Source organism: Ochotona curzoniae, unplaced genomic scaffold (genome assembly GCF_017591425.1).
Source record: "Ochotona curzoniae isolate NIBS_2020 unplaced genomic scaffold, NIBS_Ocur_1.0 scaffold_1852, whole genome shotgun sequence".
NCBI classification, from domain to species: Eukaryota; Metazoa; Chordata; class Mammalia; order Lagomorpha; family Ochotonidae; genus Ochotona; species Ochotona curzoniae.
The window spans coordinates 476,646-491,027 of NW_024467087.1; the positions used below are offsets into that span (position 1 = coordinate 476,646).

The 14,382-nt window shown below is 41.2% G+C and overlaps 1 protein-coding gene across 2 annotated transcripts in view; it reads left to right on the forward strand.

Moving 5' to 3' along the window:
* The window catches only part of GABRA3 (gamma-aminobutyric acid type A receptor subunit alpha3), a 220,692-nt gene that overhangs the window by 196,169 nt on the left and 10,141 nt on the right, over positions 1-14,382 (forward strand). For both annotated transcript variants that reach the window (XM_040999901.1, XM_040999900.1), the window contains one exon: positions 14,101-14,312. In XM_040999901.1, coding sequence (XP_040855835.1) covers positions 14,101-14,312 — 212 coding nt within the window. The remainder of the gene's footprint in view (positions 1-14,100; positions 14,313-14,382) is intronic.

Sequence of the window (14,382 nt, forward strand, 5' to 3'; positions counted from 1 at the left end):
TGGCAGAAATCTGGGCATGTAATTCCTGGATGCTAAGAGTAGTAGAAGTACCGTTCCATACACCTTGGAGATGAGTTTTAACATCATTCCAAGAAACATGTGAGTCATTATAAGGGAGAGGAGTGACACAGATCCATTTATGAATACTGTGACAAGTGGCACCAAATCTGGTTTTTAAGTGTTGAATTTCATTGCCAATATAAATCACTGCTTCTTCTAATGCATTAATTTTAGCCTCTAAATCTTTATCAATACTTTCCTGGGTAAATAAGGCAAGGCTAACATTACGAGAAAGAGTATTAACATGATGAGCTGTATGAACTTGTTGTGTCAGGGCGGTCGCTGAAGCTGCAAGAGATCCAATAAGGGTAATAAAGGCGGTGAGGCCTAAAAATAAGGAAACCACAAAGCGTTTAGGACGTGATAAAGCTGTAGAAATTGATTCCAATGCATAAAGAGCGGCATCATCATACCATGGCTCAGTCAAATTCACAGGTAACATCACATATGAGGGCCTTCTTAAGATGACAAAAGTACCAGGTGTCAGGGAAGAATTAAGACAATTAGTAACAATACACTTAGTACAAATTACAGTGTATATAGAGCCATTTTGGGTAATGGAGAGGGAACCTAAGGGTCCTTCTGTGAGGACAAGGAAAGGGGAAGGAAGACAAGCACGTACATTTTTGGAAACTGGTGATTTAAAGGGGCGTCGAAAAATGACTGAATCTGTTGCTGCAAATAATTTATAAAGATGAGGCTGAGGAATAGAGTTGTTAGAGGGAAGAAGTGAAAAAATAGGAGTTACCCATCCAGAGTTATACCAGTGTTTGAGGACTGTGGAGGCTGGAATAAAGTTATTAGACCAATTAAAATGGTTTGCCAAAAAATTAAAATATGGAAGGAAGTTATCATGAGGAGTGGAGGTGGACCATTCATATACGAGGTTGGTGTCATTAGGTACCTGAAAAGAAACAGTTTTGTCAGGAAATACACATTGATACCAGGTTGGGTATCCTGTGTAAGGATTAATATGGTCCCAGGCATGAGGAAGGTTGGCAGGAGGTTGACAAGCTGCAATAGATGAAGGGGCAGAAGCAGAAGGGTGAGTTTTAGCACCTTTAGGTCTCGGAGAATCTGTAATGGAAGCAAAACTAAGAAGCCAAAGTAGTTGTTTTTGCTGCCAGGAACCTAAGTGACCTGAGGGTTTTGGCGGTTGATTAGGGTTAGGGGAGTCTGTAACGATAAATCGACGAGTTAAAGTAACACAGCCAGGGATAGGAAGGACACCTGGAGATGAAAAGCAAATAGGTAAAGCATCTGCATGCCCATGGTAATCAAAGGGTTGGGAAATCTTGTAATTAACAAAGGAGTCCTGACTGCCTCCCATAAGGGAGGAGTCAGAAGTAAATACCTTAATCTCCTGATAATTCCATGTGGTTGGATGGAGTAAAGGAGGGTCAGGAATATAGGCCCAATATTGCTGGGCAGTGGTCATGGGTAGGAAACCCACCTGAATTGTAAGGATGGCAAGCATGGCAACAAATAAATTATCAGCAGTACAAGGGCGCTGCTGAGAAATCACCAGCTGTTGGGCTGAAGAGGTTAGGGCTTTGATCTGGCCCCAAGTAGGAGGAGAGACTCGGCGCGTAGAGGCTGCTCGTGGATGTGAGATAAGGGGAGGTTGAAGCTGTAAACCGGACATGAGGGTCGGCAGGAATTCTTCAGTGGCTGACAAATCAGGCTCTTCAGTGGCAATGTTCTCAGGAGATGATGACTCAGGCAGGCATTTCGCAGGCATCTGAGGTGGAGCTATTGGCAGGAGGGACGGTTGCTGACGTCTCTTGCGGGACCGAAGCCTTGATTGTGGTCGAGGAGGATGCCCCGGGAGTTGAGGAAGGTTGGACATGATGTCTAATTAGTCGATCTGGAATCCAAATTGGCGAGTCTGAGTCCTGTGGGAAAACACAAGCATAGCCTCTTCCGGAAGTTAGAAGGAAGTCAGGACCTTTCCATTGACCCGTGAGGACATCTTTCCATTTTACCAGAGGCTTAGGGGAGGATCCAATATGAGAACAATGTCTCGAGAATGAGCTCTCACCATTCTGATCCAAATTAAGATGGTTAAGCACAAATAAGGCATGATTTAAAATATATTGAGGTGATGAATGTTTGAATTCACTCTGCTGTAATTTGGATATTTGAGTTTTTAAAATCTGGTTAGAACGCTCAACTATAGCTTGGCCTTGGGGGTTATAAGGAATTCCAGTGGAATGAGAAATAGAGAACATAGAACAGAATGATTGAAATGCCTTAGAAGTATATGCTGGAGCATTGTCTGTCTTTATAGCTTTAGGACAACCGAGTACTGCAAAGCAAGCACATAAATGTTGTGTGACATCTTTAATTGCTTCTCCAGTTCGAGCCGTAGCCCAAATTACATGTGAAAAGGTATCAACTACAACGTGCACATATGCCACTCGTCCAAAGCTGGCAATGTGGGTTACATCCATTTGCCATAAATCATTAGGCCTCAAACCTCTAGGGTTAACTCCCATCTTAGGGGCGGAATGCACCTGAGGACAGACTGCACATTCTCGCACAATAGCTCGAGCCACCTCACGGGGGAGATGAAACTGGAACCGAAGTGCAGTAGCATTTTGATGGTGAAGAGCATGATTCTCTCTTGCAGTCTGAACTGTACCCACAATCTTAGTTAGAGAGTCAGCGAGTGCATTGCTCTCGTGCATCGGTCCGGGCAGATTAGAATGTGCTCTCACATGTCCGACAAAAAAGGGCAAGTTCCTAAGATAAATTAGATCCTGCAGCTGGGTAAGCAAGGCAATGATAGCAGTGTGGCTGCCAGTTAAAGGAGTAGTCTCTATATGTGGGAAAAGAGTGGCAATATAAGATGAATCTGTATAAAGGTTAAAAGCAACATCCTTTAAACGTTTAAATGCCTCAATAACAGCACAGATTTCCACTCTCTGGGCTGATTTCTCCTCTGTCTTAAAGGAAATTTTTTGAGAATCTATAATTAAAGAAGCCATTCCATTAGATGATCCATCTGTAAAGACTAAGGAAGCAGGTTGAGGCACAGGAGTTGAGGAACAAGTCTTTTGAAATATAACAGGATGGACTTTAATAAAATGTAAAAGGGGGCTTTTGGGTAAGTGATGTGAGATTTTACCCACAAAGGTTAAGAGAGCAATTTGCCATGTCTCATCCTCTGATATTAAGTAAGTAAGCTGCTCAGAACTATAGGGAATAATTATTTCATCTACATCTTTACCAAACAGTTCCTTACTCCTATGACGTCCTTTTGTAATTAAGGTAGAAATCAAAACACAGTAAGGAGTAATAACCTTTCTATGCATCGAAGGGAGGTATAGCCATTCTAAAGGCCCTTGTTGCCACAAGCATCCAGTTGGGGTATGAACAGTGGGTAGAATAATTAACTGCCAGGGGAGGTTATAGTCAATCCTAAGAACTCTGTTTTGAGATAATTTAGACTCAAACAACTGTAATGCCTTTCTTGCCTCATCTGTCAGTAGTCGTGGAGACCGTGGGTTAGAGTCTCCTCTTAATATATTAAACAAAGGCTGTAGGTCAGCAGTAGTTAATTTTAAATAGGGACGTAACCAATTTATATCTCCCAAAAGTTTTTGGAAGTCATTAAGAGTTGTTAGATTATCCATTCTGAGCTGTAAAGTCTGGGGTGAAACGAAATCAGAATGTATTTGCCGTCCTAAAAAATTATAAGGAGGTTGTACTTGAATTTTTTCAGGAGCTACTATCAAGCCATGATTAGTCAAGACTTCAACTAATTGAGCAAGGGCTGTTTGTAGAAAAGCTCTGTCCCTGTGAGAAATTAATATATCATCCATATAGTGAATAACATAAATTGTTGGAAATTTTTTCCTAAACTCCTGTAAGGCTAAGTCCACAAATTTTTGACACAAGGTAGGACTGTTTTTCATACCTTGGGGCAAAACTTTCCATTGAAACCGTTGAAAAGGTCGTTTTAAATTAGTGGAAGGCAGGCTAAAAGCAAATTTAGGCTTATCATTTGGGTGCAGAGGAATGGTAAAAAAACAGTCTTGTAAATCTACAACAATGATATTATCTCCCCTCGGAACAGCAACAGGGGAGGGCAGTCCTGGCTGAAGAGCTCCCATGGGCTCCATAACAGTATTAACTTTCCTTAAATCCTGAAGTAATCTCCATTTTCCTGATTTTTTCTTAATGACAAAAATTGGAGTATTCCAAGGACTAGTAGAAGGTTCTAAATGTCCTAACAAAAGTTGTTCATTAATTAATTGAGATGCTGCCTGTAATTTTTCTGTGGTTAGGGGCCACTGCTCTACCCACACAGGCATAGAGGAGGTCCATATTATAGGGTCTGCTGTTGTTTGGACAGTGGCCCCAATCAAAAATCCTGATATCCTAAGCCTGCTTTGTCTTGCTTTGGTCGGATGGAGACAGGACATGTCCTTCCCTGCAGAGACTTACCCAAGCCTCTGTCAGGATGGAAACCCATCCGTAGCATTTGTGAGGTTACAAGCTCATTAGGACTCACAAGTAAAAGGCCCATTTGTGCCATGACATCCCTTCCCCACAAGGAGATGGGGAGAGACGGCACGACGTAAGGAACAAAAGTTCCTTGCTGCTCCCCATCTGACCAAGGCAGGACCTGGGAACTTTTAGCTACATTAGAGGCATGACCAAGCCCCACAAGATGTGAAGGAGTCATCTGAGTAGGCCAAGAAGAAGGCCAATCTTTCCCAGCTATGCAAGACACATCAGCTCCTGTGTCCATCAGTCCAAGAAACTTTCTCCCTTGAATTTCTAATACTTTAGTAGGTCGCTGAGTCTGAATTTCCTGAACCCAAAAAGCTGCATTACTGGAGCCGAATGCATTTTTGCCTCGAGGGTGCTGGGAAGCTGAGCTGCCCATGTTGAAATAAGGCATAATAATTAGCTGAGCAATTCTTTGACCAGGGTGGATGACAATAGTTTTTGTTGGTGGCTCTATCATAACCTGAATTTCACCAGAATAGTCAGCATCCACCACCCCAGGAATAACTTGGATTCCTTGTAGAGAGGTGGAGCTTCTTCCTAAAATAAGTCCCATAGTTCCTACTGGCAAAGGTCCAAAAACTCCGGTGGCCAGGCAAACAACTGGCGAGTCAGGGGTTAATATTGCTGAGGTGGAGGAGCTGAGGTCCAGTCCTGCGCTGCCTGGGGTGGCACGCTGGAGGTCTGAGACCCGCCTGACTGCAGGAAAGGGTTGAAAGAAGCCTGTAGTGTCCCCATTATTTGGGGGGCCCGGGACTGGGCCCGCCTCCCGTTTCCCTGCATTTGAGTTTGGACGGGCTGATTACTCAAATTAAATTGGCTCTGAGGCAATAAAACAGTCCCATTCTTGTGAAGTTTAGATCGACAATCCTTCTGCCAATGAAATCCTTTCTCACATCGTGGACAGACAGTGTGAGGAGGATTTATATTAGGTTTAGGATTGTCCACATAAGTTTTTTCCTGTCTAGAATTCTGAGACAAATTTCTGGTAGGACAGCTGTGGCTAAAATGTCCAACTCCGCCACAAGAATAACAATTGTTTCTTTTTTGACTTCCTTGATTACTTCTCATGTTCTTTAAAACGTGAGTAGCAGTTTGACCCTGAAGAGCTGCAGCGATAGTTAACCCTTGCATGTAAGTTGGAGTAACCTCAGCACAAGCTCGAACATAGTCTGACAAATCTCCTGTCCTTCTCACTGGCTGAATTAAAGTCTGGCAAGTTGGAGTAGCATTCTCAAAAGCTAGCTGTTTAACTATGAGGTCTGTAGCTGTATTGTCAATTACTGTCCTGCTCACTGCTTCAGTAAGTCGAGCTACAAAATCTTCAAAAGGCTCTTCAGGCTTCTGCTTAACATTTACAAAACCTGAAGACTTTTGATCTGGAGACGGCAGGCGTTTCCATGCTCCTATTGCCAGGGAGGAGACAAGCTGTAATGTCTCCTTAGGCAGAGTAAGTTGCTCTGCAACACCAAGATGAGTGCCCTGTCCTAAAAGCATGTCTAAGGTAAGAGACTTGCCACGCCTCACAGTTCCCTGAGACTTCACTTCTGCTTTAGCTAATTCCTCATATTCCATCTTCCACAAAAGGAAGCTTCCTCCTGTGAGGCAAGCCTTAGCAACCTGAAACCAATCGTATGGAGTCATCCACTTTGCTGCTAGTCCCTCCACCATTGTCATAGTGTACGGGGAGTTTGGCCCGTAGTCAGAGACAGCATGCTTTAGTTCTTTAATAAGCTTATAAGGCAACGGTTCCCATTCAGGTTCATCCCATTCATAGACAACAGGAAAGCAGAAAAAATCTCCTTCCTTATGCGCTTGCTGTATTGCTCCTCTAAAGCCAACCTTTGCTGGATCTGGTCTAGCTGGAAGGGGCTCACACTGCTTAACCGAATACTTAGGAGGCTTATCATCAACAGCAGGAGACCACCCATCATGTAATTCAACTGTCCGCACCTTTTCACAATCCTTAACTCCTGATCGAAATATTTCTGGTTTTAAAAGATCCTCTTCCACATCTATTAAGCCTTCCTGGTCATTTTTACAATAATTTGTCTTATCTTCACGATGGACATTTTCCATAGAGCCGTAAATGGAACCTGAGCGTCCCTTTTTATGATTAATCAAGGGAGTGTGTTCCATGGGTGGAGCAGTCGGGGAGGACGGGGCATAAGCATCTTTCCCCGTATCCAGTGTTTGTCTCAATACTGTCCAAATAGCATAGGTTGAGGAAGGCATGTCAGCTCCCCCATGGCTCTGATACCACTTCTTGATGTCATTTCCTACTTGATCCCAGGTTTGTAAATCTAAAGTTCCTTCCTCTGGGAACCAAGGACTAATTGTCCTTATAAACTGCAAAAATGCTGAAAGCTCTTTTTTACTAACCTTGATGCCTCTCTTTTGTAAAGTATGCTTAATAATATCAGCATACAAGCTTCTGTCGCTAGATGCACTCTGTCCCATTTTAATTTTATAGTAACAGAGGGTACAAAACTTCTCAAAAAATGTTCTGACTATTCACCCCTCCTAACCTGACCTTCTGTCAGGGGGCCTGCAGCACCCTGGGTGAAGTCCTATTCACGCCGCAAAGAGCAAGAGAGAGAAAAGACTTACCTTCGTCGAGCCCTCACGTTAGGCGCCACTTGCCGGAGTCCAGCTCCAGCTGAGTTCGGAGCTCGGGAAGGGTGCGTGAAGTAGGCGTAGAAAGAAGAGACGGACCACTACAATTCCAACATCATTGTGGACCACGCGAGAAAGCTGTCCGCTTTATTTATACAGAAGCAGTACACAGTCTTTTTTAGGGCATTTTGACATAGCTTCAAGGGGGGCACAATTTACAACTGCTTGAGAGGCGAGTGAGGGAGAACCCCACATTCTTTGCTTATCTCGGCTTGCCAGCCCCTACTTACTTCCCTCAAGTCTGGGTCCCATCCTTGGTGCTGTCTGTGACAACCAGACCCCTACCTTGAATTATGCATGGGAAAAGGGCTGAGAACTTGGTTTATGGGGATTAGGGTATTGGCACCAAAGGTCATTAGGTCTGCAGGCCCACACAGTTTGCTAACTAAGCAAGAGTTACAACGACGGAAGGAACTGCAATTAGCAATGAGCCATGTTTACTCCATTTAGGTTTCTGCTCTACAATGGGCAAGTAAATGTTTCCAAAGATAACTCTACAGATAGTTTCACCTTAAGACAGGGCATTATCCATTCTGATGTTGCAGCCAACATTTTCTCAGTAGACAACACATCTTATTCAGTAATACATTCCTACTACAATTCTTATTCTATAACTTATCCATCACTTAATGAGAGAAATACATTAAAAGAGAAAAAATATAAAAATCTAAGACAAAAGTTTCAAACATTAAATCCCTCTACAATTGTAGGCTCTACAACCTCATAAATGATCAAACAATAATCAAAAGTATACATGATGTTAGTAAAGTCACCCTATATTTTCTCTAGTTAAAAAATTATGAAGGCAGCCAAAGCAACTACATTTACTATGTTCTAAAGAGTTGAGAGTTGCAAGGACAGGCTAACCTTTAAGGTCACAGTAGCTATATTTTGCCATAGCAGGATAGCCTTTAGGGTCACAGTAACTATATTTTTGCTATAGCAGGATGGCCTTTTGGGGTCACAGTAATTATAACAGGATAACCTTTAGGGTCCCAGTAACAGGATAGCTTTTAGGATCCCAGTAACAGGATAGCTATATTTTTTGTCATAGCAATTTCAACCCATACTCCCATCACTTCCATTAGTTTGTGAAACTCTTATCAGGCCATTTCCCAGAAAGTATGCTAAATATTTGGGCCAGGTCTCAGAGCAATGGGTAAGCACACAATAAGGTGTCTGGAAACAGCATGGGCTTAATTGTACTCCTGTGCGCAGTTAAAGGCCCACTCACCAAGACATTATCAGTAACATTAACTTTTAAGCTCATGTTGGTTGTAAAAGCCATCTCACAGGGGCAAACTATGCCTAATAGATTGCAGAATTCTTAGTGGGGTGGTTGAGTGTCCATGCAAACAGGGGGTGAGACTGCATCAAGGTGGTCAGAGAGAAATCCGCCGGGCCCTGCCAAACAGCTGTAATCTCCCCCAGGCCCTGCCAAGCAGGGGAGCTGTTCTCTTCACACCTTCGTGTCATTAACACCTACTGCACGGACACCAGGAGATCACAGATGTAATTCTGCACCTAGAAGCCATAAAACTAGCAAAGGAAAACATAAGAAACTCTCAAAAAGATGCAGGAATAATGAATGACTTGGAAAGACACCAAAAGTACAAGTAGTCAAAGACAAAACAAACAAATGGGACTACATGAGGCTGAAGAGCTTCTGTACAGCACAGAAGATGATCAATAAAGTGAAGCAGCAACCAATGGAATGGGGGAAAAATCTTTACACACTACACAACCCGTTTGGTAGCAATATCCAACATTTACAAACTCAAGGACAGCAGAACAAACAACCTTGTGAAGAAATGGGAAAAGGAAATGAACAGACATTTTTCAAAGGAACAAATTCAAATGGCTAATAGGCATATGAAAAAATGTCCAGGCTCTCCAGCTGTCAGGGAAATACAAATGAAAACCACGTTGAGGTTCCACCTAACTCCAGTGAGGTTAGCCTACCTTCAGAACTCAACTAGCAACACCTGCTGGCGTGGATGTGGGAAGAAACTTACCCTCCTTCACTGTAGGTGGGAGTGTAGGTTAGTACAACCACTATGGAAGTCAGTGTGGAGATTTCTAAGAAAACTGAAAATAAACTGCCATGTGACCCTCCTATTCCACTGCTGGGAATATATCCAGAGGAAATGAAATCTGCATATGAGAAGGGGATCTGTAACCTATATTTACAGCCGCACTATCTGTGATAGCAAAGACATGGGAACAACCCAGACGCCTCTCCAAAGAGGAGTGGTTAAAAACACTGCTGTACATCTCTACTCCATGCAATACTACTCAGCCATTAGAAAGAATGAAATTCTACCATTTGCTACTAAATGGTCCCAAATAGAGACCATTATGCTCAGCGAAATAAGTCAATCCCAAAAAGACAAATATCATATATTCTCTCTGATATAAGGCAATCTTCATGCAAAATACAGGATCCGTAAGCCTTTCAATACTGTTTTACTGCATCTCAGGCAGCTTGATATTTTTGTTTTTATTTTCATTCATTCAGAAAATGTCGTTTTTATTTTTCTTATTAATTTCCTCACTGAATCCTAAGTCACACAACACCATTGTTTGCTTCAGGAAAGTCTGATTTTTTCATTTCTTAAGTACATATTGGTCATATAGTAGCATGCTATTTAACCCCGTGTTGTTGTAAATTTTATATTTTTCTTCCCATTGTTAACTTTGTTTTCTGGCTTTTCATTTACTAGATGTGTAGTAACTGTATAGTGGAGACTGTCACATACTGGTGTGAAGATACAATGCAGTGTGCCTGTCTACTTAGAAATCAAAGATGGACTCCCAATGAAACTTTTGAATGAATCTTGACAATAGGGTGCTAGACTCTCTGCCATTGTCCATGCCTACAATGTCAGGATACACTTACGTAGCAAAATAATGAACTCACTACTGATTTTGAAGGACTATTCTATTGTAATGATATAGGGGAAATTTATGGGGTCACATTCAGTAGGTTGTAAAACAGAATTAAAAGTTTGTGTGGCAATGAATTTAACAAATATACTTGCCATTGTGAGAGTGTTTGAGGCAAGGAGGAATATGAAACATGGCTACTAATTCTGATCATCTCCTGGGGAAAAATAAGTGCTCATTTTTAAAGATTATTTAAAAATATATTCTACTGTATTGATATGGGCCAAATGATGGGATGGGAAAATGTAGTAGTAGGGCGTGGAGTGGGAGCAGGGATTCCCCATACCTACAAAATTGAATTGTTGAAAATAATAATAACAATAAAAATTTAATCTTTTTATTTGAAATGTAAATTGGTAGAAAGTGAGGACAAGACAGAGAGAGATAATCCATTCTATGATTCTCTCTCCAAAAGCCCTTCAAAGCTAGGATTTGGCAAGGCTGAAGCCAGGCATGTGAAACTGCAACTGGGTCTCCCACATGGGTAGCATCAACCCAGATACTTGGGCCACAAATGTCTGCCTTCCTAGGTGCATTTTCAAGAGAGTTGGACCAGAGGTGGAACATTTTGGACTCCCACCTGTGCTCTTACATGTATGTCAGCATCACAGGATCAGCTTAAGCTGATGTACAACAACACTAACCCCAAGTGCTCATTTTGAATGCTGTAGTTTGAAATATTTTCATTTTTGTATACCTAACACTCAGTAAGGCACAGAGTAGATAGTTGTTGATTTTGTTGCTAATAATAATAATGCTACAAGAAAAGGGCATTGTGAACTCCATGTGGAATAAATGTAGAGAAATGACATATGTGTGGGCCTGTCGGTTAAAATCTGTCCACTAAGCACATATCAGGTGAGACAGATGTATGTTAGCAAATAAAAATACAAAAGAAGTATTGAGTCAGTTCTTCCTTATCCTTTTAATGACATCTTTCTACAAGAATCTTGAAAGAGAAGTAGCGGATGACAATCTTGTTTTCTTTTAAAATGCTGAGAATCTATTTGTCCATCCACAAAGTATGCCGGATGATTGAGGGTCCTACCAGGTCTCACCAGCTAAGAACTTTGCGGAAGGTGGTAATTCTCATTAAGCCTGACAGGCTAGAACTCTAAATAACTCTGTTATGATACGGCATGAGAGTGTAGGTTGTAGTGCAATTTTCTCCATCTAAGTGCTAACACAATGCTATGAATGTACCAGGGCAGACAAATATCACTGGCTTAAACCATAAATAAGGTAGCTTGTTTCTGTTATTATTAACCCCTTGGTCACTTTCTTTTTCCATAACAAATACTGGAGAGAAGAATTTATATACCTCATAAAAGAAGATGATTTATTGCAATTCATGGTTTTAGAGAGTCACAATTTAAGACCAGGTGACATCTGATGAGTGTGGTGGATGGTGAAACACACAATGATCAGACCAGCCAGAATGCAAAGATGAGGAGCATGCTCTCTCTTTTTAAAGTTACCATGATTCATAGAGGCTGCACCTCAATAACCTCATCCAACCTAATAGGTTCACAAAGGTGCACTCTTTAGACAGCATTATTGGCTCAAACCTTCACCCTTATAATTCTCATTAATCTATGATCTGGGGACTTAAAAGATTTGCAGCAGTTAGGGAACCAAATTCTGTTCAGTTTTGTAGCACTTGTATAATTTGAGGGCTACTTGATCTTTGGGTCTGTTATCAGAGTTTACAAATCCAGATGGTTTGTTAACACTACTATGTCACAGGTTCATGACATAGCTTAAAGTATGATTTGCTAATTATCCTTGATGACTCCCTGCCTGATGTTTGCAAATATGCTGCTTTGGGGGTATCTCTTTTGAAAATGTACCGTCTTGTTCAACCAAGTTTTCACATACACTGTAAATAGGTAAGTAAGCACCTGGAGAAAAAGAGGAGAGAAAGCATAAGAGGGTACAGCACACACGGCTAACACTTTGGTAGAGCTAATACAAGCAATGCCTTCGCTCCTGGCTTTTCTACATGGAATTGTTCACCCTGTTAGAATTTCATTCCATTGACTACTTAGTCCAGATTGATGAGGCTCATATTGCACTTTGTATAGCATGCCAAGAGGCACCAATCATTCCCTCCTACTTCAATTCTCCTTGAGTCTGACTACAACAGCTACTTTATAAAAATCCCAGGGAAGAGAGACAATAAGAAATCTTCAAAAATGAAGAGAATGCAGGCCAGACAGACTGAGGTACTTTCTGAAGATACAAAAGGTCACAGAAAATGAAAACGACACATGAGCCAATTTTGTGCATTTAAAAAAAAATCTATGCATAGTTTTTCCATAACGCATACCAACTAAGTGGCAGCACTTAGAATTTTTAATTCCTAACATAGTACTCATTCAGACTACAGTACTGTCGCTAATAATCATAAAACCAACATTATTGTTAATAATTTCATAATTATGCTACTAAAATTAAGGCAGTCCTATGATTAATGTCAGTAAAAATAATAATGTTAATTATAGAAGGTGCTGTTTATGAAGTGATTACTTATTTGCATATACTATATTATAAACTATATATCTCATTCAATTCCTATATATGTATATATAAAACCTGGTATTATCAAACCCACCTCATGTATGATAAAGCTGAAGCTTTATGAGGTATGCCACCTTATTCAAGATCATTTTACCAGTAAGTGAGATTGCCTGGGTTTAGTATTATTCACTCTGACTGTTAAAGCTATAGACAGTATAATTATTGCTCATTAGCATATCTGAAATATGAGAACATCATGAAAAAATTTTGGTAGAATTTAAATGTATGTAAAGCAATGCCTTAAATTTAAGTTAATGGCACTGCTTCTGAAAAAGGGAACCAACTGATCTAAAAGAAAATTCTGGTTTGTCAAAAATTCACAGGAAACATGATTTAGAATAGCTTTGACTGTCTATGAAGTTCAATAGGAAAATTTTCTCAAGTAGTTAAAAACAACCACCTAAGAGCACTATCAGAACATTGTCCAGACTTAAGGAAGTTAAAACCCTATTAATCTCACATGCTGCCCTGAGTCTTGGATCCAGTTCTGCTCTGTTCAGAAGAGAACTACCAAAATGGAGGAGAAAGTGAACAAAAGAAGGAGTTCATGAGAACGTGAATCCCCGTGCTCATCCTGGCGACGAGCAAATTCACAAGGAGCCGTAGTCACCCTTTTAATTTCTCCATGGCCCTGTTCTGGAGAGAAGGGGTGAATTTTCCTACCTGTGTGTTCACAAGCTTTGTGAGATAAGGGGACAGTATTTAGAAGGTGAGTATCAGCTCATGTGGTAGATTTTTCTAATTAAAAGCTCTCTTATGAGGTAGGCATTCAGTGCAGCAGTTAAGATGCTGCTTGAAACACAATCTGTAGCAAAGTGCCTGAATTCAAGTCTTGGTTCTACTCCCAATTCCGCCTTCCAGCTAAGGGGCACTCTGAGAGGCAGACGGAGATGGATTAAGTGATCAGATCACCACTACCCATGTGAGAAACCTGAACGAGCCCCTGGCTCCTGGCCTCAGTCTGGCCCAGCCCTGTTTTTTGTTGGCATTTGGGGAATGAATCAACAGATGGGAAACATGTGTCTCTACTTCTCTGCCTTTCAAATAAGTGAAAATAAGTAGTTTTTAAGAAAAAAACTCTCTTATGAAATAGGCTACTAACTTCAATAGAAATATTTAAGAATGAGTCCATGCCAATTTGAATGCAGTCGTTATGGAGTAGACTCATGTAGCTTCAACATATTTCTTTTTGTTTGATTCAAAGAGGATATTTTGAATGAAATCAAGTGCCTACTTTTAAATAAAAGGTTGGTGATTTCATTAAATGTGCTCTCAAAATCTTCCAGTAGCATCTTGCAGTCTCATCTTCTCTCTCCCCAGGTGTCACCACTGTTCTCACCATGACCACCTTGAGTATCAGTGCCAGAAACTCCTTACCTAAAGTGGCATATGCGACGGCCATGGACTGGTTCATAGCCGTCTGTTATGCCTTTGTGTTTTCTGCACTGATTGAATTTGCTACTGTTAACTACTTCACCAAGCGGAGTTGGGCTTGGGAAGGCAAGAAAGTGCCAGAGGCCCTAGAGATGAAGGTAAGTGATACCAAAGGTGAGGCTGGGAAGCACTCCCTGAAAGAAATGTATTGGGACCAGGAGTGAGTAC